Source organism: Danio rerio, chromosome 8, assembly GCF_049306965.1.
Source record: "Danio rerio strain Tuebingen ecotype United States chromosome 8, GRCz12tu, whole genome shotgun sequence".
Lineage (NCBI taxonomy): Eukaryota > Metazoa > Chordata > Actinopteri > Cypriniformes > Danionidae > Danio > Danio rerio.
The window spans coordinates 63,300,001-63,324,000 of NC_133183.1; the positions used below are offsets into that span (position 1 = coordinate 63,300,001).

The 24,000-nt window shown below is 35.8% G+C and overlaps 1 protein-coding gene across 1 annotated transcript in view; it reads left to right on the forward strand.

Moving 5' to 3' along the window:
• gnb1a (guanine nucleotide binding protein (G protein), beta polypeptide 1a) overlaps positions 1-24,000 on the forward strand; it is a 64,375-nt gene that overhangs the window by 26,777 nt on the left and 13,598 nt on the right. The window contains 2 exon segments of the mRNA NM_212609.1: positions 17,277-17,377; positions 23,019-23,057. Of these exon segments, the coding sequence (NP_997774.1) occupies positions 17,321-17,377; positions 23,019-23,057 (96 nt within the window). The 5' untranslated portion in view covers positions 17,277-17,320.

Sequence of the window (24,000 nt, forward strand, 5' to 3'; positions counted from 1 at the left end):
TGAATTATTCTCAATTGTTTGTGCCATAAAGGAGAGCCAGTAAAACTGACGTGATATTAAATAAAATCTACAATACTGTTAATTGAATGTGAAATAGATTGAGGTGAGTTGCAGAAATGTGACGTTGCTGGTTTTGACAGTGTTTTGTGAATGAATGTGATTTCTCCCCCAGTCTGCACTGCATTAGAAGCGCTCTGAGTAGGCAGCTCTGTTGATAATTGGAGCACATGTCTATTTTTGTGGCGTTGCGTCACATGTTACAGTCGACGCTTTCTCTCCTGCCGCGAACACACACATCATTCAGCATAATACAGTCCTTAAATGTGAACACACACACTCGTTGACTGATACTTCACCACTCAAACCTTTAGGTTTCATCATTTATTGTTATTTAATGTCAGAGTGAATAATAATAATAATACATAGCAGTACAGAATACAGACATATTGTACAATTTGAGATACAGATAATAATTTTAGGTGACAATTCAGGCAAATAAATAAACTAGACAGTGCTAAATTAAGGTAAATAAATATATAAAGTAAATAAAAAACATACACGGTAAATAGCATAAATGGTAAATGAATTTAAAGGCAAGTAAATATAAAAGTAAATAAAACAATATGGAAAGTTATTTTACCTGTAAGTTTTATTCATTGTTCAGAAATATCAAATTATAATACAAATAAATAATAATAAAAATTAATAACTGTACAAAATCTTAATTCTAAAGCTACACATCAACCCACAATATTGTACAGCAAACTTATGATGTGCATAATAACTGTAGGTGACAATTGAAGCAAATAAGCAGGACACTACTGAAATTTGAGGCAGCATCGTGCATTAAGAACAATAAATAAAAAGAGTAGTAAAAAGGAGGTAAACAAACAATTATAAAAGTAAATAAATCATAAAAGTAAATTGAAAAAGTAAAATAAAATGAATGGATTGAGGGTGGCGAGTTATTTTAACCTTGTTCTTAAATTTCAGATCAAATAATAATAACATTACAAAATCTTAATTCAGAAACATCAATAAGCAAATTTCAACCCACATTGTACAACTAACAATATATGTGTTATACAGGTAATAACTGTAGATGACAATTTAGGCAAATTGATTCGAACATTGGGCAGTACTAAAGTTGAAGCAGGGTGGTGCTTTAACAAAAATAACGAAAATAAGTAAAGTAAATGACAAAAAAGTAAATAAATAACTGTAAGTAAATAAAGTAAATTACTAAAAAAGTAAACATATTTTAAAAAGTAAATAAATATAAACTAAAACAAAGTACATAAAGCAAAATAAATAACTAAAAATGTATTAATTGAATACAGTGAAAAATAAATAAATAAAAATCAAAAAGATTAAATAAAGTAACATAAAATGTTAAAATAATTAAATGTATAAATAAAGGGAAATAAATAAATAAATGTATAAAAAAATAAATGTATAAATAAAGGGAAATAAATAAATGTATAAATAAAGGGAAATAAATAAATAAATAAATGTATAAATAAATAAATAAATAAAGTTGGCACTAAAGACGCAGTGGAAAGTGCACTAACACATGCACTCCGGTGTTCACGGTGACCCAAGTTCGATTCCCGCCTCGAGGTCCTATGCCGATCCTTCCCCTCTCTCTGCTCCCCACAGTTTCCTGTCAATTCTCTCTACTGTCCTGTCAAATAAAGGCGAAAACCTCTAAAAAATAATTATAAAAAATAATAGATCAATAAAAGAAAAAAAAAATAAAGTACAGTTTTAAAAAGTGGGAAAATATGTAAAAAAGAAAAGTAAAATAAAATAAATGGGTTTGTGGGTGGCGAGTTCTTCAAAGCTGTGGTTTTACTTAAATAAAAAAAAATAATTAAAAAGAAAATAACTAAAAAAGTTAATAAATAAAAAATGTAATTAAAAAAGGATAAAATGTGTAAAGAAAAATAAATAACAATTAATATAATTAAATAAAATTGAATAAATGCGGTGGATAATAAATAAATACAAGTTAAAATAAAATAAAAAAGATTAAACATTTTAAAGTAAAATAAAAATGTGCAAATAAAAAAAATTTAAGTAAATTACAAAAAAAAAAAATGGGATAAATATATAAAAGGGAAAAGTTAAATAAAATGAATGGGTTTGGGGATGCCTGTGGTTTTAATTAAAAATAAAGAAATACATTTAAAAAAAAAGATTGTGTGCTTGTGCTAATACAACACTGGTGTTCATCTAAAAGGTGCATCCATGGTCATTTCTTGCTGTTTGATCGAATTAGAAAAGAAATAAACCACCCTTCCAGTCAGACTCAATTTTATGTTAATCAAACTCGCATCAGTTAAGGCATTTACATGAACGCGTTTCAATCTGATTTATGCCATTGAACAGATTATTTATGTGCATGTAAACCTCAGCATAAGATAATTTAGCTTAGACTATTTACTTGTAGAATATCAGGTCAATTATTCAGTAACATTTTAACGCATTAATGAAGTCTGAAGTTATGAGTATGTTTGTTTGTATATATTTGTATTTATGCTCACACTATTTTAATGTATAATTCCCGCTATTAACAAACTATTAACCAAGACTTTTAGCTCAATCAACTACTGATTAGCTTCGTATTAACAGTTAGTAAGGTGTTTGGGTTTAGGTATTGGATTATTTTGTGGCATGTAAATCTCAGCCACAGACTGTAATATCATACTCACTGCAGATCCCACAACACCACTGATTGTTCTCTGCATCTATTCATGAGCTTCGGCTCTAAATATCTTCAATTGGGTCATCACAGACGCTCCCAGGCTTTGAGCACGTGTTTTCTGCTGATCAACAACACCGGAGACGTCCACACACACCAGCGTCAGGTTCACTTATGATGACTTCTGTCTGGGGCTGAACAATATTTTGTTTCAGCTTTGATTTCGCAATCTCTTTATCTGCGATGTTGAGTTTATTGGGGTTATAGTTGAGCAGTATGGCGTCAGATCAGTCTCAAAAATAACACAAAACGAGATTCATACATGCACAGGACAATTCACATTTACAAAATACAATTCAATAATGAATTAAAATACAATAAATGCACAAATACAGTTCGTAAATTCAAAACGTAATTCATAAATTCGCAAATCCAATTCATGAATTTAAAAACCCATTCATAAATGCACAAATCCAATTCGTAAGTCCAAAACAAAATTCATAGATGCGCAAATCCAATTCGTAAATCCAAAACACAATTCATAAATGCGCAAATCCAATTAGTAAATTCATAAATTGCAAATCCAATTCGTAAATTTAAAACACAACTCATAAATGCACAAATCCAATTTGTAAATTCAAAACAGTTCATAAATGCGCAAATCCAATTCGTAAATTCATAAATTGCAAATCCAATTCGTAAATTTAAAACACAACTCATAAATGCACAAATCCAATTTGTAAATTCAAAACAGTTCATAAATGCGCAAATCCAATTCGTAAATCCAAAACACAATTCATAAATGCATAAATCCAATTCGTAATTTCAAAACAGTTCATGAATGCGCAAATCCAATTCGTAAAACCAAAACACAATTCATAAATGCGCAAATCCAATTCGTAAATCCAAAACGCAATTCATAAATGTGCAAATCCAATTAGTAAATTCATAAATGCGCAAATCCAATTCGTAAATTTAAAACACAACTCATAACTGCACAAATCCAATTGGTAAATTTAAAACTCAATTCATAAATGCACAAATCCAATTAGTACATTTAAAACACAACTCATAAATGCGCAAATCCAATTCGTAAATTCGAAACAGTTTATGAATGCGCAAATCCACTTTATAAATTTAAAACACAATTCATAAATGCGCAAATCCAATTCATAAATTTAAAACAAAATTTATAAATGAACAAATCCAATTCGTAAATTTAAAGCACAATTCATAAATGCGCAAATCCAATTCGAAACAATTCATAAATGCGCAAATCCAATTCAGAAATTTAAAACACAATTTAGCAGCGGTGAGTTCGGTGAACTGATGAACTTTACGGCCAATCATAGTCATTTCTGTTAAGCTCGTGAACACCATGGCAAATCAGCGTTGTTTTAGAATGCGCTCAACAGGGCTCAAATGTTAGCGAGAAATGGACGTTTTTAAAATTTCATTACCGATTATTATCGAATTCCAGTAAAGTGACAACACTAATATACATTACTATACAGTTGGAAGTCAGAATTATTAGCCCCCCTGAACTATTAGACCGCTTGTTTATTTTTTTCCCCTAATTTCTGTTTAACAGAGCAGATTTCTTCAACACATTTCTAATCATAATAGTTTAATAACTCATCTCTAATCACTGATTTCTTTTCTCTTTGCCATGATGACAGCACATAATATTAGACTAGATATTCTTTAAGACACTAGTGTTCAACTTATAGTGATATTTAAAGGCTTCACTAGGTTAATTAGGTAAACTCGGCAGGTTAGTGTAATTAGGAAAGTTATTGCATATCGATGGTTTGTTCTATAGGCTATCAAGAAAAAATATAGCTTCAAGGGGCTAATAATATTGTCCTTAAAATGGTGTTTAAAAAATTAAGAACTGATTTATTTTAGCCGAAATAAAACAAATAAGACTTTCTCCAGAAGAAAAAATATTATAAAATATCAGACATACTGTGAACATTTCCTTGTCCTGTTAAACATCATTTGGAAAATATTTTTAAAAGAAGAAAAAAATTTGAAGGGGGCAAAAAATGTTGACTTCAACTTTATATTAATATTTATCGTGTAGCCGTTCTGCTGTCTGAATCTGCGCTGACATTGCTTCTGCAAGATCTGTCAGAGATCCTGCAGCTTGTGTGTGTGTGTGTGTGTGTGCGTGTGTGTGCATGTGCGCGTACAGTGTTCAGACAGTAAGGAGTTAAAGGCCTGCAGCTGGTGCTGGTGTCTGCGGGGCAGCTGGTCTAGGGGAGGGGCTCCTAAATGATTAAAGGCCCGCAGAAACGGGGCAGCAGAGACGCAGAGCACTGGCCCGCTCACCTCCTGTACCGCACCGATTTAGCTGAAGACTCTGTAACATCAGTCCCAGGACGACTCGCTCACGTTTTACCTCGTCTAAGCTGCTAATTGAGGATAAGGCATTGTGTGAGCATGCTACCAACACGTTTGGCTTCTAACTAAGGCTGCACGATATTGAAAAAAAAATCTATTGCAATATTTTCTGCAATGCACATTGCCATATGACATCTGTTTCACCAGATTGCAGTGATTTAAAAAAATATATTGTAAACTACTTATGTGAAATGAGCTGAAATAACACAATTTTTGAGATTTGTTTGGGACAACTTAATTGTTTTATGTTCAATGCACTGAAATTTAAGTTAACTTTAAAGCGTTTTGTGTTGGGATGACCTGAATGAATTGTGAGGAACCCAACTTTTTTATTTTTTATTTTTATTTTTAACAGTGTAGTGCATCTGCGACAAATATTATCCATTCAGTAATTTTCCTTTGGCTTAATCTCTTATTTATTAGGGGTCGCCACAGCTGAATGAACCGCCAACTATTCCAGCATATGGTTTACTTTATATTCAAAGAAAAGAAAGACCTCTGAAGATACCTTTTTAAGTTGTAGAGAAATGTGTTTTTGAAACTAAAGAATACAGCAGAAATCGAGCATTTATTTTCCTCATTTCAATATTTGACATGTTTACTGCTCCAAGTTATTTAAAATGTTTCTTAAATGGTGTAAAAACTGCTGTGGAATATTATTAGCCCCTTAAGTGATTGTTTTTCGATTTTCTACAGAACAAACCACTGTTATCTAATGACTTGCCTAATTACCCTAACTTGCCTAGTTAACCTAATTAATAAGCCCTTAAACTGCACTTTAACCTGACTGTTATTATTTAGCAAAATAGCTAGTAAGATATTATGTGCTGTGATCATGGCAAAGAGAAAAGAAACTAATTATTCTCATTAGTTATTTTAGTTCAATACAAATTAATTTGACTAGTTATTAAATCCTTTTAATAATGATTGCATTTATTGGCATTTGCTAACATTAAAAATTATTCTTTAATCCTTATATTGATTAGATTTTTCTACTATATTTGTTTACTAATACATTATTGGCTTCTACAATTGTATATTGTGCATCTTAGGACGATAATTGTTTTCAAGGTATACCGCGGTTTCTCAGGACAGCAGTATCTCCAACAGAAAACATGCTGTTTTAAATTGTGAATAAAATCTGTTTTTGAAACGAACAAAGTCAATAATTCATTTAGCCTGACACGTTTACTGTTTTAAAATATTATGAATGTTTCTCAAAATAAAATATACTGTGCCCAAAAGGGAAAAAATATGATTTTTTTTTTACCCAGACATTAAAAAAGGATATATTTTAGAGCAGTAATCTCAGTACTATGAAACCGGGATATTTTTATCCAAGTTTATCATACCATCAGAATCTTATACCAGCCCATGCCTAGTGTATCTGTACCATTAAAATATTAACAGTGAAGGGTGTCTGACTGTCTTAGTTTTCAATATTGTGATTTGGCTCACCGTTTATCAGGTTTTCCAGGTTTCATTTTAGTTATTTGTTTTATTTTTTTAATAGATTGTGTGGTACATGACTACAACATTAAAATAGTGCCATTACCAAATAGAATAAATCATAATAATTACACACTGTAAAACCCAATAAGTTAAGATAACTCAAACCATTTGCAGCAAACCGTTTAAGTTCAAAAACAAATCCAATAAAGTACTGTGAACTTACTCCATTCAAGTAAATGAAGCAATGTTGAGCACAATAAAAGCCAATAAATGAAGAGAACTCAAACCAACTGAGTACTGTAAAACCCAATAAGTTAAGATAACTCGAACCATTTGAGGAAACCGATTGCAACAAACCATTTGAGTTAGAAAACTGATCTGTATGAGTACTGTGAACTTACTCCATTTAAGTTAAAGTAATGAAGTATTTAATTAACTCATTTCCTTCAACACTGAGTTCAAAACTCTTTTCAAATGAGTAGAGTTAACTGTCAGTCAATTTTGAGTTAACTGCACTCATTTCATTTGATAAAGTCGACTGTTGGGTTTTACAGTGTAATAATAATTCTTTATTTATATTGCGCGTTTCTGGACACTCAAAGCGTTTTACACATCTGTTGGGGGAATCTCCTCATCCATGTTGCCATATTGCACCAGACCGTACGCCACACACCAGCTGATTGGTGGAGAGAAGACAGAGTGATGAAGCCAGTTATGATGTTGGGATGGTTAGGAGGCCATAATGGATAGAGGCCAGTGGGCAAAATTGGCCCGGACGCCGGGGTGAAACCCCTAGTCCTTTTTTATTTATTAATTTTTTTATTACATTTTTTTTAATGACATCCAGGAATATTTTATTGACGACAAAGTCAGGACCGTTAACGTCTTATCCGAAAGACGGGGTTCACTGAGCAGTATAGAGTCCCCTTCACTATACTAAGGCATTAGGATAGGTTGAGCGCCCCCTGCTGGTCTCACTAACACCACTTCTGGAAGCAACCTGGCTTTCCCATGTGGTCTCCCATCCAGACACTCACTGGGCGCAGCCATGCGTGGCTTGTGAGAGTTGCAGGGAGCTAGCAATATGCCAGCACATCATGCTGTAGATGGGAGTTTACTTAAGTGACTTGTATTTAAAAAACCACAACCAAAAGTTACCATGATTAAACAAGTCGCTCTTGTACGTTTGTCCTGTCCATATCTTGTCAGATATATCCCAACCTTTTGGATCATTTGCGGTTGGATGTTTCTCATGCATAACTGTAAATGCAGCCCATAATTAAAGAGAGTTGGGAGCTAAATTTAGTATCATGATGCAAAACCAAAAGTGTGTTTACTATTTAAAGAACGACCCCAAACACACACACATTTTGTGTACGAGCAGGAAATGCATCTAGTTATTTCATATGGTCTGATATGCTGTAAATGCATGGTCCGCTTTCGAGGCCCTACTAAATGTTTCAGAGCATCATCATCATCATCATCATCGGCCGTCTTTACAGGAAGCTCTTACAATCACATTTCCTTCCTTCCCGCTACAGAAGTGCCCAGAGAGGCGCACGGTTGCAGGCTTTACTCTGAGATTCCTCAGTAAGTGCTGCAGCGTGATCTATTTTAACGTGAAATTAATAAAAACTTTTAGCTGATTAATAGATTCGCTGTAAACCACATCCACCCTGGGTCAGATCAATGTCAAAGATGTCGTGCATGTTGAGGAAGCACCTGTTTAAGTGGCAGATTGGATCTTTCTTATAATAACCGAACCAAAAATGAACGTTTACAATTCATTTACTTGCTCCAAATCCATTGAAGAGGACTTTTCGAGAACATTCAAAATGATTTCAGTCAATAATAGTCACTAGTTTTGGAGATTATTAATATTAATGCATGCATAGAATTATTGTGAATAATGTTCAGTGGCTTGCACAGACCAATCGTTTGGCTACATATGAGCTCAGTGTATGATCAGGGGTTGATTTGTGTGTTTATTTTTAATCTTATAAATGAGTGACTATTGATTGCCAATATAAGAATCACTAAAATTATCAACTGAGGAAATAAAGTCCTGCATCTTTAAAGGCCTGAGGGTGCATAAATTAACTGTACATTGTCGTTTTTGGGTGAGCTTTCTCTTTGACTGCAGGGGTCCGTTCTTCGTACCTCGCTTAAATGATCTAAGATGATTTGGCAGATCCTGGATCTGTTAATCTTGATAGCTGATCTCTGGCTAATTTGGTTCTTCAAACAAGTTTGCGAATCAGATTAGAATGTCTGGATGAACTGGGGTCCGTTCTTCGTACGTGGATTACTCGGTTAGCTGGATTTGGATATTGACGATTTGACACGATCCAGGATCGTTTCGTTCTTCAAAGCTGATCCGAGAGTTGTTGTCATGGCAACAGTTCTGCTAGCTCAAACCTGATCGGGAGCAGGCTCAATTCATATAAACAGGATTAGATCAGCTCAGTTCAAGCAAAGATAATACAGAAAGTATGTTCCCAATTCTGATATTTTCTTACAGTAGTAGTTATATACACTTGGGAAAATAATACATAATTTTTAAATATATATATAAAGTTATAGTCATTAATAAAATAAATAAAGTTATACATATTATTAAAACTTATGCAATCTGCACCCTCGAAATGAAAGTACAAAGACTGCCATCTGGTGCAAAGAGAAAACTTATTGAAATGAACTTTTTAGATGGCTTTAGAACAAATTGTGTATAATAGAAATGCAGAATATGCGACTTTTTTTAAAGCAATAATACATTTATGCAGTCATAAACATTGCTGATCATGATTTTGAGGATGGATAGATCTGTCCTTCATAACACACGCAGCGATCTCAGATCAGTTCATCCAGACATTCTAATCTGATTCGCGAACTTGTTTGAAGAACCAAATTAGCGAGAGATCAGTTATCAAGATTAAAAGATCCAGGATCTGCCAAATCATCTTAGATCATTTAAGCGAGGTACGAAGAACGGACCCCTGATCTGAGGTCGCTGTGTGTGTTGTGAAGGACAGATCTATCGATCCTCGAAATCATGATCAGCAATGCAGCGATTGGCTGACGGCATAGCAGCGTAATGACATCATCTGATTAATATTCAATTATCCATGTGAGCAAAATTACATCAAATTAGCAGTAAACGGTTTGTTAAATATGACACGCAATAATCTTCCACATTTGTTGTGAGCTGCAGGCTTTATACTGTCTTGTGTCAAGAGTATTCATCATGTATTTCAATGCAAATCAATGTATTTAGTTCTACATTTAGAAAAGATTTTCTTTATTATTGTTGCCTCTTTTAATCGATGTAAAGAATAACTGGTTGTTTACAAAAGCATTTTGATATTGGTAAAGGCGTCTGCAACTTTTGTGAAGCATCAAAACACTGGCATATTAACTGTCAAAACATGTTTATGACTGCATAAATGTATTATTGCTTTTAAAAAAAAGTCGCATATTGTGCATTTCTATTATACACAATTTGTACTAAAACGATCTAAAAAGTTCTTGTCAATAAGTTTCCTCTTTGCACCACCAGGTGGCAGTTTTTGTACTTTTATTTCGAGGGTGCAGATTGCATACGTTTTAATAATATGTATAACTTTATTTATTTTATTAATGACTATAACTTTATATATATAGTTTAAAAAATATGTACCATTTTCCCAAGTGTATATAACTACTACTGTAAGAAAATATCAGCATTCGGAACATACTTTCTGTATTATCTTTGCTTGAACTAAGCTGATCTAATCCTGTTTATATGAATTGAGCCTGCTCCCGATCAGGTTTGAGCTACCAGAACTGTTGCTATGACAACAACTCTCGGATCAGCTTTGAAGAACGAAACGATCCTGGATCGTGTCAAATCGTCAATATCCAAATCCAGCTAACCGAGTAATCCACGTACGAAGAACGGACCCCAGTTGTGTAGCCCTTGTGTTGTCTTTTCTGAAAATAGAGCTCTATAAAGTAGACGATGCGTCTATTCAAACATCTATTTAGAGTGTATTAAATGTGCTGTATTTATTTTATTCACTATATTAAATTTTGAGATTTATAATATTTAGGAGGGAAAAATTAATTCTTCATATATGTAAGCAAGTCAGTTCATACAGATACATCATTTATTCATTAGTATGGTAATTGTTTATATTTATGGCCCGTTTCCCTTGAGTGGTACAGTGGGGACAGTAGGACAGTGCGGTCTGACTCTGCTCAGACTAAAGTCTCATCACTGAACAGAAATAATGTCCAGTAGAGAATATAAAGTCCTGCTGCAGTGGAGACAGAATGAATATTGTGTCTGACTCCATCATGAGCTTGGAGGACTGCATCCATACATCTCTGACATGACTCCAATCACTGATTAATAAAGTCATCTGGAATGAAGAAGAAAGCCTTCAGCAGGACTCACAGAGCTCATTAAGAGTCTTTGTGTTCATATTCAACGCCTCCTCCTTCATCAGCACAATAATGTTTATGTCTGGTGACTGGGCTGGCCAATCCTGAAGCTTGACTTTCAGGAGCTTTGATGTGGAGGCTGAAGTATGAGGAGCGCTATCCTGCTGGAGAATTGTCCCTCTCCTGTGGTTTGTAATGTAATTGTCATATCCTCAGGCTGTTGACGTTGATCATCCACTCTGCAGATCTCTCGCATGACTGCAACCCCAAACCATGATGTCTCCTTCACCAAACTTGACAGATTTCTGTGAGAATCTTGTCTCCATGCTGGTTCCAGTATGTCTTCTGCAGTATTGGTGATGATTGGGATGCAGATCAGCAGATGATTCTTGGGAAAAATCCACCTTCTGACACTTTTCCAAATGATTAATTAGAAGTCGAGTTATTATGTGTTGCTCTTACAGCTGAGATCCACTGGTCAGGTAGTGTACAAGCTCGAATACTTGCTTGCGCCAGTATTTGTAATCATCCACTTGTTATCCCATCAACAAAAACATCTTTAACTCGGGTTTAAACATAGTCAAAAATTAAATTCTGATGCATTTGCGCCTGGTCATCTCATATTTTCATAGTGCATGCAGATTGACTTTGTGTTATTATTCTGTTGTGTAGCTTAATTCAAAGGCGTGCAGTTTTAGATGGCAGTGTTGAGGTGAACCTAAAGCCGTGTCCAGTTTGAAGTGGCCGCTGACCCTGTATTAGCAATATTAGCTTGACACTTTATCAGCTGGATTATGTGCAGCTTAAAACGCATCTAAATGTGGAGCCGGCCAATCAGCCGCTGGCGTTCAGGTGAGGTGCTGATCCAATGTAGATCCATTCAGAAGGTCTTTGGCCACCCGAGACTCAGGAGCTCTGTCTGGGAATACAGGATCCAGGTAAGGCTTGACTTTAGTCTCGAAATAAGACGGCGCACCTGAGGGAATGGTAATTTGAGGGCTGGACGTGAATTGACCTTAATCGTGTACTCTTGGTGCGTTGGGACTCCTGATGGCTTTTTATGCGTTCACGTTGACGTCGATTGGTGGCTGGAAGCAGTAATATTGTATAACAGACTTTATTGTAGTTTCCGCTCAGATTTGGATAGTTTGCGATGTTGCTCGGAGGTTTGTCTTGTTGGTTTTGATGCGAGTGAAAGTGTTGGCGCTGGATTTGGGTCAGCAGGAGAGTTCATCAGCAGATTTGGTGTTAACCGGATTTGTGCGGACGCGCTGAATCAACTGTGTCCCTGGATTATAGGAGTGACATTGAGAGCGGGACGAGGTCTGTGTATGTGTGTGTGTCCACTTGCACTTTCCTCTGGTCTCCAACACCTTAGCCACGTAATTCAACAAGCTTTTACCTCTGGATTGAAACACTGAAAGGGTACGGTAGGTGTTTGTTTTGGCTTTTAATTGGGTAGGGCTAGCCATTGCACATATTAAGGAAAAACAAACTAATTGTGTATTTAGAAACTCAAATGCATGGCTAGTTGGAAGTGTGCATATATTTAATGCAAGAAAGAGGCCAGTTAACCTATTTTAAAGGAATTTATAACAAGGGCCAGACCCAATCTGCAGATTTATTTGCTACTTCTGCACAGAATTTTGCAAATAAATCTACAAATTTAATGCAAACTTATTGTTAAGACTGTAGTAACTTAAAGAAACAAACACCTTTTTGTCTGAAGGATGTTTACAATGCTATTTTTTTTCTGTAAACAAAGCAAGCCTCATATGATAAATCAACTAATTCAGCAAGCTTTTACATCTACATTGGAACACTGAAAGGGTTTTTGTTTTGGCTTTTGTTGGGTAGGGCTATCCATATATTGAGGTAAAATGAAAGTAATTGTGTATCTAGAAACTCAAATGCATGGCTAGTTGGAAGTTTGCATATATTTAATGCAAGAACATTTTAACCTATTTTAAACAAACTTATAACCAGGGCCAGACTGAATCTGCGGAGAGTTTTTGCTTTTTCTGTGCAGAGTATTGTAAATAAATCTCTATGGGTTCATGTGAAATGATTTTAAGAGTGTAGTAACTTGGTTAGCAACTCTTTATGTAAGATATCGACATAGGTTTTTGTTTTGGCTTTTAATTGGGTAGGGCTAAGCGTTGGAACGCCATCCAGCGGTACATCCTTGATAAACTGTCTGACGTGCACTACTCAGTAGGGCTGGGCGATTTGGCAAAAAAAAATCTAGGTTTTTTATAAAGTTTGACCGATTCACGATTTCGATTTCGAATTTTTTTTTTTTTTTAATTGTTACTAGTCTTCTCAAAACATTACAACAACATGACTGAAGTAGCACTCTCTTTAAAAGTAACTTGAAAAACCATCTGGTTAAGGAACATTGTATTTTAATGGCCATGTCATACCAAAATCAATCAAGGTGTAAATCAATGTAAAACAAATTCACGAGTTAAACAGCGTTGCTGAAGATTTGAATAAGAAATATTTGTGTAAATATTGCAGTTGCAGGAATACAGAGGGATTTTTTTGCAAGTTTTGCTGAGTCTAGGAAAGATTGGCTGTCAGCTCGGCTTCTTCTGATTGAATGTCAGGTTGTAATGCTGCTGCCTTTTTCTTAAAAAGATACAGTGGAAGAAAAAGGACTGAACATGGAAACTGTAAAGCCTAATTTAACCCAATGTGTGAAGTTGTGGATGTATAGCAGGAGCAAATACAAGCACCAGATGTGTGTCTAATAAAATTAATATAGTTAATCTATTTTTTTGTTTCTCCCTTTAAAATGCTGATCATTTGATGCGCTTTGCTCCACTCTCTGTATTATGCTGCCTGATCTGTCTGGTTTTCAACTAGGTCTGCTAAATCAGTGGTTCTCAAAGTGGGGGTCAGGACCCCTTGAGGGGTCGCGGAACAATGAAGGGGGGTCGCCTGGTGATTTCCAAAAATCTACTTATTATTATTATTAGACCATAAGAATTACCATATTTTATCCATAACCAACTGAAGAGGAAAAAACAGCCGTTTATAGTTACTATAGTAGCTTATTTACTTGTTCTATTGGATTGCGACCCCTGGGGTAAATACATTATTTTAAAAACAGCAATAGCGTCAGATGCAGCAAACTTTCTCGCCCATTTACAGCACTGAAATACATTTAAAAAATTAAACGAAGAATAGACTTTGGTCTATTGGTGTGTGTGTGTGCGCCATTGCATGCAAGTTTTCTGGATTTATAACCACCTCAGGGGATATTGGGGGTCGCGAGTCACTGGTATTGTTATTTTAGGGGTCGCGTGCTGAAAAGTTTGGGAACCCCTGCGCTAAATGACGTCATGGGGGCGGATACTTTCATTTTCACTGCTACTGACCCCCACCTCTGCTCGTGTTCAAATCAAAAGATCGGCGCGGTTTTTCACATGGCAGGCTTTAACGTCCTTCATACATGTTGAGATCGAGTTTATCGACTTGATGAGGGAATGTCTTGACAATCCACACAGACGTGACTCGTACATGACTTCACGCTTTAACAGGCAGTCAAGCAGGTCGCAAACCAGAAGCGCCGCGACACGGCGCGCACATGACAGTTTAAACTATCACACACCAAACGCGCACATTCGTATGATATTTAACATGAAACTAATCAGATGGCGCTCTGTGGGCCGGCTGAAATATGTCCTGCGTCCTGAATTGCGGCTGGGCGGCGCCGGTGTGTGTATAGAAACCGGTTTAGAATTCTTAAATCCATGGCGCTGTGTGGCGCGTCGCCAAGAGGCGCTTCTGCTTCTGTGCTTCCTGCTTCATAGAGTGAACCAAAGCGCATTGGTGCCATTATAATGTATTAAATATATATATTTTTTTAAATCGCGATTTCTCGCTTTGATTCAAAATTAAATCGTCTTAAAACGTAAATTCAAATTAATCGAAAAAAATCTGAAAAATCGCCCAGCCCTAACTCAACGCATCCACTAAGCTGGAGCTCAAACGAACGCAGGACAGTATGCATGTGTGTGGTCACGTGATGTGTGTTTTCAGCAAATGCTGCTCATTGTGTGGACGGAGAGCTGTAAAGAAATGCTAGATGAAACGCCAGTGTTAATGTGATCGTTTCCGTTCTGAAATGCCATTTTAAGATTAAGACGTATTAGTGTAAACGGGGCTTGAGTGTGTATTTTTTTGTGAGCGGGTTTGCGAAACGGGGGCGGAGCAAAGGATTGCGATGCCGGATCAGCATTGTGACTTCTATCGGCATCGTCTATCGACCCAACACTATTAGTTACTAAAAGTGATGGTAATTAATAACCTTCGCTTTTCTAATTTTAATTGTAATGCAACAATGTGTTGCTTTGATAAAGTAATTATTGTGAGAGGCTATACAGATATTGTCATGTACTGTATGAAGTATTTGATCTTGGTAAACATCGTTACGTCTCTAATTAGTCAACGTTTCAAAATTGCACATCTATTTGAACGAGGTTTTAGTAACGTCCTTCATTTAGTTGAGAAATGGTTCTATCTTACACTGTTGTTTATTTGTACGTCAGTCTGAAAGCCAATGTAATATAAATGGAAAACGAGAGTATCTGTGGTAAAGTGAGGTGTAGTTAGCCGTTAGCGTTGAGTATTGTCTGTTGTAATGTGATTAGCCGTGCTGGTGTGCTTGTGCTGCTGGGAGACGTGCAGTAATGGTGATCTTTAGCACAGGCTCGCTGCACAACACTGTTGCTAGGCGACGGCTTCACGGGTTGGCAAGGACACCGGCGCAGAAAGAGACGTGCTCGCATCCCTTCATTAGTGCTGGAAATGTCTTTTCTCACCGTGTCCAGTGGAAACGCGGCTCTAACTATAGCGCTGTCTAATGTCAGCTGTGTGTGTGTGTGTGTGTGTGTGTGTGTGTGTGTGTGTGTGTGTGTGTGTGTGTGTGTGTGTGTGTGTGTGTGTGTGTGTGTGGGTTGCACGACTACTCAAGTCCTTGGTGTAAAACACACTTTGATTGGGCATGATTTATTATGGGATGTGCACATTATTAATCAACAGCAATTAAACGTGTTTTAATCATGGGAAATACAACTTTTTAACTTTTTTTTTATTAGAATGCATTTTTTTAACTATATTAGAGAGTTATTAAAGAATTCTTGACAAAATTGAAAGATCTTATATGACCTTTATTTATTCTTGTTGCTGTTATTTGTGTGTTTGTGTCGTATTGTTGTTTATTAAGTAATCATTATGATGAAATTATGTATGGAATGTACACATGCACCGGCCACTTTATTAGGTACACTATACTAGTACCGGGGTTGGACCTTCTTTTGCCTTCAGAACTGCCTTAATCCTTCATGTTGTAGATTCAACAAGCTACTGGAAATATTCCTCAGAGATTTTGCTCCATATTGTCATGATAGCATCACACAGTTGCTGCAGATTTGTCGGCTGCACATCCATGATGCCAATCTCCCGTTCCACCACATCCCAAAGCTGCTCTATTGGATTGAGCTCTGGTGACTGTGGAGGCCATTTGAGTACAGTGAACTCATCGTCATGTTCAAGAAACCAGTCTGAGATGATTGAGCTTTATGACATGCTGCGTTATCCTGCTGGAAGTAGCCATCAGAAGATGGAGACACTGTGCTCATAAAGGGATGGACATGGTCAGCAGCAATACTCAGGTAGGCTGTGGCGTTGATGCTCAATTGGTACTAATGGACCCAAAGAAAATCTCCCCCACACCATTACACCACCACCACCAGCCTGAACCGCTGATACAAGGCAGGATGATCCCTTTTATGTTGTTGAGGCCAAATTGTGAGCCGAGCATCCGAATGTGTCAGCAGAAATGGAGACTCATCAGAGCAGCAACGTTTCTCCAATCTTCTATTGTCCAGTTTTGGTGAGTCTGTGTGAATTGTAGCCTCAGTTTCCTGTTCTTAGCTGACAGGAGCGGCACCCGGTGTGCTCTTCTGCTGCTGTAGCCCATCCGCCTCAAGGTTGGACGTGTTGTGTGTTCAGAGATGCTCTTCTGCAGAGCTCGGTTGTAGCGAGTGCTTATTTGAGTTACTGTTGCCTTTCTATCAGCTGGAACCAGTCTGGCCATTCTCCTCTGACCTCTGTATTTGTAATATTTACATCTGCTTTGCTGCAAGTTTGTCAGATGTGTTGTTAGTGAATGTTGAAATGTCATTTATTTTCACACTTAACGCTGTGATGAAATGTTCTGCAGACGGATTGTTTAATAAGATGCAGTGTATGTAATGCTGTTGTGTTTGTGTGTGTGTTTCAGATCAGTGCGAGCGCCAGTGAGCGGACGGAGAGAAGCAGAAGAAAATGAGCGAACTCGACCAGTTACGTCAGGAGGCTGAACAGCTGAAAAACCAGATCAGAGTCAGTCAATACATGCATGACACACACAAACACACACACACACACATACATAAGCATGTGCACTAGGCATGAGCCGGTATGAGATTCTGATGGTATGATTAACCTTAAATAATAATATGACGATATTGAGATTTCTGCTCTAAAATACATTCTTTTTAAATGTCTGAGTAAAAAACTAAAACTCTTCCCCTCTGAACACAATATATTTTAATTCAGGAAACATTTTAAATATTTTGGAGCAGTAAACATGACAGGCTTAATAATTCAAATGAATGATTGACTTCTTTATTTAAAACGCCATCTTTGGATATCTTTTCTTCTGGAGATACTGCTGTCCTTAAAAACAAACAAAAAAAATGTAATTAAAAAAATCGTACTCGTACTTTAGCTACGGTATTGAGGAAAATTTTGACGGTTTTTAAAACCTTGACTTTTCCAAACCGCGGTGTACCTTGAAAACGGTTATCGTTCCATGCCTAATGTGCGCGCACACACACACACACACACACACACACACACACACACACACACACACACACATACATGAGTACTAGGGCTGCACGATATTGGACAAATCTGACATTATAATATTTAGTTTTGCCACGATATGAATATAATTTCATCAGACGATTTGAATAGCTATATTTAGACTGATTTCATTCATTTAGATCAGGGGTTCCCAAACTTTTCGGCCCCCAAAATAACAATGCCAGTGGCTCGCGACCCCCCCAATATCCTCTGAGGTGGTTATAAATGCAGAAACTTTGCATGCAATGGTGCACACACACACCAATAGACCTAAGTCTGTTCTTCGTTGGATTTTTTTAAATATTTGTCAGTGCTGTAAATGTGTCAGAAAGTTTGACCTGGTGTTATAATATCAATCTGCTGCATCTGAAGCTGTTGCTGTGTCTTTAATATAATGTAATTACCCCAGGGGTCGCAATCCAAAAGCAGTATATAGGAACTATAAATGACTACTTTGTCTTTTCAGTAGGTTATGGATAAAATATGGTAATTCTTATGGTTTAATGAAAATAAAAAAAAAATTGGAAATCACCAGGTGACCCCCCCCCCCCCCCCCCCTTCATTGTCCCATGACCACTCGGGGGGGATCAACGTCTCAAAATCAATTTCTGGTGGTCCACAGTTCTGCAGTTTAGTTCTGACCACCTCCAAATCGCATCTGCTTAATAGTCTCTAGTATTCTTGAACTACTTGATTAGTTGGACCAGCTGTGTTTGATTAGGGTTGGAGCAAAACTGTGCAGAGCTGCGGCTCTCCAGGAATCTAGTTTGAGAACTATGATTTAGATGACCAGGATGATCACGGCTGCGTCTGAAATCGCCCACCCCTCAGTAGACACTGCATTTGAATTTAAATGTACCACACGGCTTATATAGTATGGAAGTATGCGGTTTCGGACGCAGCTCAAGTCTTTTTCTGTAAATTCGAATAATTTACAAGTGGAAATAAATGAACCGTGATTTGTTTTTCTGGGGAGTACAACAGGGTGGAATTTCTGTGCTTGAATAATCAGATGTTAGGGTGCTTTCACACCTAGACTTTTGTTCCAGAACCTGGCGTGTTTCTCCGGTTAGCGCGGTTCGTTTGGCATATGTGAATTCAGCAATCGCGCTCAAATCCACACCAAAACAATCGCTCCGAGATTGAAACGAACTCTGGAGCGGATCGATTGTAGTGAGAAAGCGATACGATTCGAGCGCGGTTATATCACAGTGTTTTATGGATATGTAATAGGCATACGGCTATATGAAGAGAGAATTACGAGTAGGGCGGGAGGTCATTCCTACCAGTAAATGCACGTTTCCTGTCAAATACGAAAGTGAAAGCATGCTAACTATTAACGAGAGCTGTTTATCCGTTAGGAACACTGACCAAACAGCAGTCTCGGTTTATCTGGTAATTCTCTCTATAATGTAAAGCCTGTAATGCATAAGCCAGCTGCTATGCATGAGAAAGTCTTACCTCTGACTTATACTTGGTGATGATGTCTGTGGGTGTCACCATCAAAATGAAAGCGCAACTTTTCGCTTATAATGTCTTATTGGTTATTGTCATAAATTAAAATAAGGACGCATTACAGCTGAGCAGGACTCTGCAAAACAAACCATGAAACTCAATGTGAGGAGAGTTTATTCGCACGTGACTTGTTTTAGCTCTTTTGGTCCCTTTAGAAACGTTTGCAGTGTGAAAGCGAACCGCTCCAAGAACAAAGAGCAACACTGTAACAATTTTAATCCCTGCTTCGGAACAAAACGGGTGTGAAAGCACCCTAACATACATGAATGATGAAGCTGATTCTGATAGTGATTGTGTGACTAATAACACCCAGCACTGGTGTAGACACAGTCTGAAAGTGCGGTAAGTGCTGGAGAGAGACTTGTTAAACTGATTCCAGAGAATGTGGCCCTCAGAAAACTCCCTGTCAGATCAGAATTCAGCCGTCACTGGATTTCAGGCTCTCTCACTTGGCTTCTGTTCAGCTATGGCTCTGACCGCACTGACTTTGTACTTTACATGACCTGTTTATTGAACTGTAGAGAAACCATCTGAATTCATGCGTAATTATATCAACAATAACGCACAGACACTATAGTTAATCGCCACAGCAAAACAAATGTCTTTAAAATCCAACGTATGTTTTAATATGACCAATAACTGCTTTTATTAACAATATGGAAAATTAATTATGCGTTTGACTAGGCTTGTCATGGTACCAAAATTTTAGTAATCGGTACTAATATCAACAAAGTGAATCAACATTTAAAAAAACTTTTTTAAAGTCTTAAAATTCTTAAATAAGTCTTAAATAATAAAAAAACTGCTACACATCAATCAGAATTGTCTTTTAGAAAGCAAATAAGAGCATGAATCACGTTAAAGTTGCAAAAAGAGCTTTACCATAATAAGACGCAAGGAAAAATCTGCCAATTTGAAGCTATATAGTACAGTTAATTACAGTACAAAAATATGCACAATTAATAAATAGTTCAAGTTTCATTTTTTTATATACATGCGTATGTTTAGTGGGTCCTTTAAGCCAAGATAAATTTAAATTATTATTTACTACGCATCTCATTTAGTAGAAATGCAAATTTTTTAAATTTTAAATCATTTTAAAGACAAGGACTTTGCATCATTAAACTATGCATTTGTTTGTTGTGAATACAAAAATGGTACCGTATTGTTTTATTTCTTAGTAGCGACTTTGTACCAAAGTACCGGGTCTTGTAACAACACTACATTTGACTGGTGCTTTCTTTAAAAAAAAAAAAAAAAACGTGTTTTGGGTACATATAATATTGTAAAACAGAGTTTGTACTGCTTTATCAAACTACGGATTTGTTTGTTGTAAATACTCGCCCTCTAGTGGTAAAAACTACTTATAGTACCTTTAAAAAAAAAAAAAAAAACTGGTACCATATTTTTGTAGCAACTTCGTATTATAGTACCAGGTCTTGTAACTAGGGCCAGACAGAATCTGTGGCTATTTTTTGCTATTTCTGCACAGAATTTTGTTAAATCTGCGGATTTTTGCGGAATGATTTTGGGAGTATCATAAGTAAAACCTTAATATATCAAATTAAAAAAACACCTTTTTAACTTGTATTTAATGTTTACGATGCAAATCCAGATGCAGAAATTAGATCCACCTTATTTGGTAAAAAAAGCAAGGCTCATATATCTACTAAAAGACTGCATTGTAAATAAATTGTATGAATCTTTTCGTAATAGTCAATAATATTACTAAAACTAATTTAAAAACTGAATAAATACAAATTTGCACGCATTTATACTAGTAAATAAACAGTATCAATGATTGGCTTGAAATCGCAGATTCCGTGTGGGCCTACTTGTAACTGCTGTAAAGTGTTCATATGATATTGCAATCAGAATAATCAAATTATGTGTACAATTTAATTGGCACCCCCAGCAGTAAAAACACACTGTTCTCTGTACCAAAGCAAAACAAAAACATACTGATTGAAAAAACAACTATTTACATCAACAAAGTGAAACATCATTTAAAAGCAGTTTAAAAGGGAATCAAAGTCATGTTCAGTTTTTGTTTTTGATTGGAGAAAAAAAAGGCACAATTTAAGAAAACGTCATTTCAATCAAATTATGATTAAAAAGCGGCGTGAACTGCCAAAAAGTGCTTTACCAGAATAAGATATGAAAAAAAAATATATATCAGAAAATAAGTAGCTATACAGTACAGTTAATTATAATACAAACATACGCACCGTTGTAAAATAAAGGTAATTTCTTTTGTTATAAACATGCATATATTTCTAGTAGGTCCTATTAGCCAAGACAAATTTAAATAAATTATATATTGCTACATATCTCGTATAATAAAAAATGCTAATTTTTAATTTTGAGTAAGACTTTATACCGTGTCATCAAACTTTGCCAGTGTTTGTCGTGAATACATGCCCTCTGGTGGTAAAAATTACATATTGCACCTTTGAAAAATGGTACAGTATTGACTTTGTATTAAAATACCGGGTTTTATCGCAACGCTACATTTGATCGGTATTTTCTTTCTTTGAAAATAAAAAGTGGAGTAATATATTATTTTTTAAATCAAAAAGTGCTTTACTAGAACAAGAAATTTAAGTAGCTAAATGGAACAGTTAATTATAGTACAAAAATACGCACAATTATTAAATCAAGTAAATTTCATTTCGTATGATTATGCATTTGTGTTTAGTGTAAGCCCAGACAAATTTAAATGGATTATTTATTCCTTCATCTCTCATTTAGCAGAAATGCTAAATTTTCATTTTGAGTAATTTTGAAAAGAAAGATTTGCACTGTCATCAAACTTTGCTTTTGTTTGTTTTAAATACTCGCCCTCTAGTGGCAAAAAATTAATTTTGCGCCTTAAAAAAAAAAAAAAAAAACTTGCTAGTTTTTTATTTTATTTATTTATTTTTTTATTATTTTTACTACTGACTTCATACTGAAGTGCGGGGTCTTGACAACCCTACGTTTTACAGGTGCTTTATTTATTACACTAATTATTTTTTATAATATAAATATACAATTTGCAATCAGCACTTTCACTCATTACACTTGTTCAGTGATTAAATTATTATTATTTTTTTTTACCAAACACTGTGAATGTCGTAAGCAGGATTGATGAGTGCTGCATCATTCCTCCTGCTCTTTTATTAATGGAGTGCATTAGCGCTGGCCACTATTTCAATAACGCTGCTTCCGGTACTTTATTTTCCTCTCGTTTTCCCCACTGGGCTTTCCAAGTCTTGGTTAATGCGTTATTATGAGACTGCAACCAAGCAGCTATGAAGAGAATCATAATGTTAAACGTTTAAGAAAATGCACAAAAGTACTAATACACAAGTGAATGCTTTTAGAGAAGGCATTTTGAATGTTGTAATGGAATTATTAATTATGCGAAATGTAATACCGACTGTTCCAATTCTGACCAATCACTCAGGAATATTTCCGTCATGTGACACACGGCTTCACCCAAAGTGAAATCCCATTGGCTCAAAATCCACAAGGCCTTTTGTTAAGTGTGTTTGTCTCTGTGTGAAGTTTTGAGTGTGACCTTTAATCTGGATTTATTTTTCGTTTTTTTTTTAAGGATGCGCGGAAAGCATGTGCGGATGCCACCCTCTCTCAGGTAAGACTTTTTAAATGTAGTTGAATAAATAAGATGATCTCTTTGTTAGCATAGGACATTATTTGGTCAAGACACATCTATATACTACTTTATACGACTTTTACCATTAAACGACACTTTTGTTTGTTGTGAATACGTGCCCACTAGTGGTGAAAATGACATGTTGCACCTTTTTAAAAAGTGGCACCGTATTGTTTTATTTTTTAGTACCAACTTTGTACCAAAGTACCAGGTCTAGTAACAACACTACATTTGACTGGTGCTTTCTCTCAAAATATGTGACCCGTAAAATATCTAAAAGCTGAATAAATAAGATTTACTTTGTCAGGGGAGGACGTTATTTGGTTGATATGCATCAATATGGAAATCTGCATTCTGAATATTCAAAAATAAGCTTAGCTAAATAATGTGAAATTACATTTAAAGTTGTCTAAATAAAGCCCCTAGCCATGGATATTACTAATAAAAATGTAGTCTTTATGTATTTACAGTATAGGGAATTACCGAAATGTCTTCATTAAACATGATCTTAATATTTTAATGATTTTTGGCATAAAATAAAATGTGATCATTTGACTCCTACCATGTATTTTTAATCATTGCCATGTATTTGCCAATTTACAATACAATCTTTGGAAAGTAAACAGCTAATTAAATGAGCTTTTCATTGTTTATTTTTAGGGATGCACCGAATATTCGGCAACCGAAATTATTCGGCCGAAAATAGTCAAAAAAGCCCTTTCAGTGTTCGGCCGAATAAGTAAAAAGGCCGAATAAATTTTGCCGAACAATGACGTTTTTAATGCCGCGATCAAAAAGTAACCCGCGTAGAGTGAGAGGCGCGCGCTTTATGCAGCAAACATGTCAGCAGTGTGGAAGCACTTTAAAGTGTAAGAGAAAGAGGCAAAAACGGCCGTTTGCAGACACTGTTCTGCTGAATTTT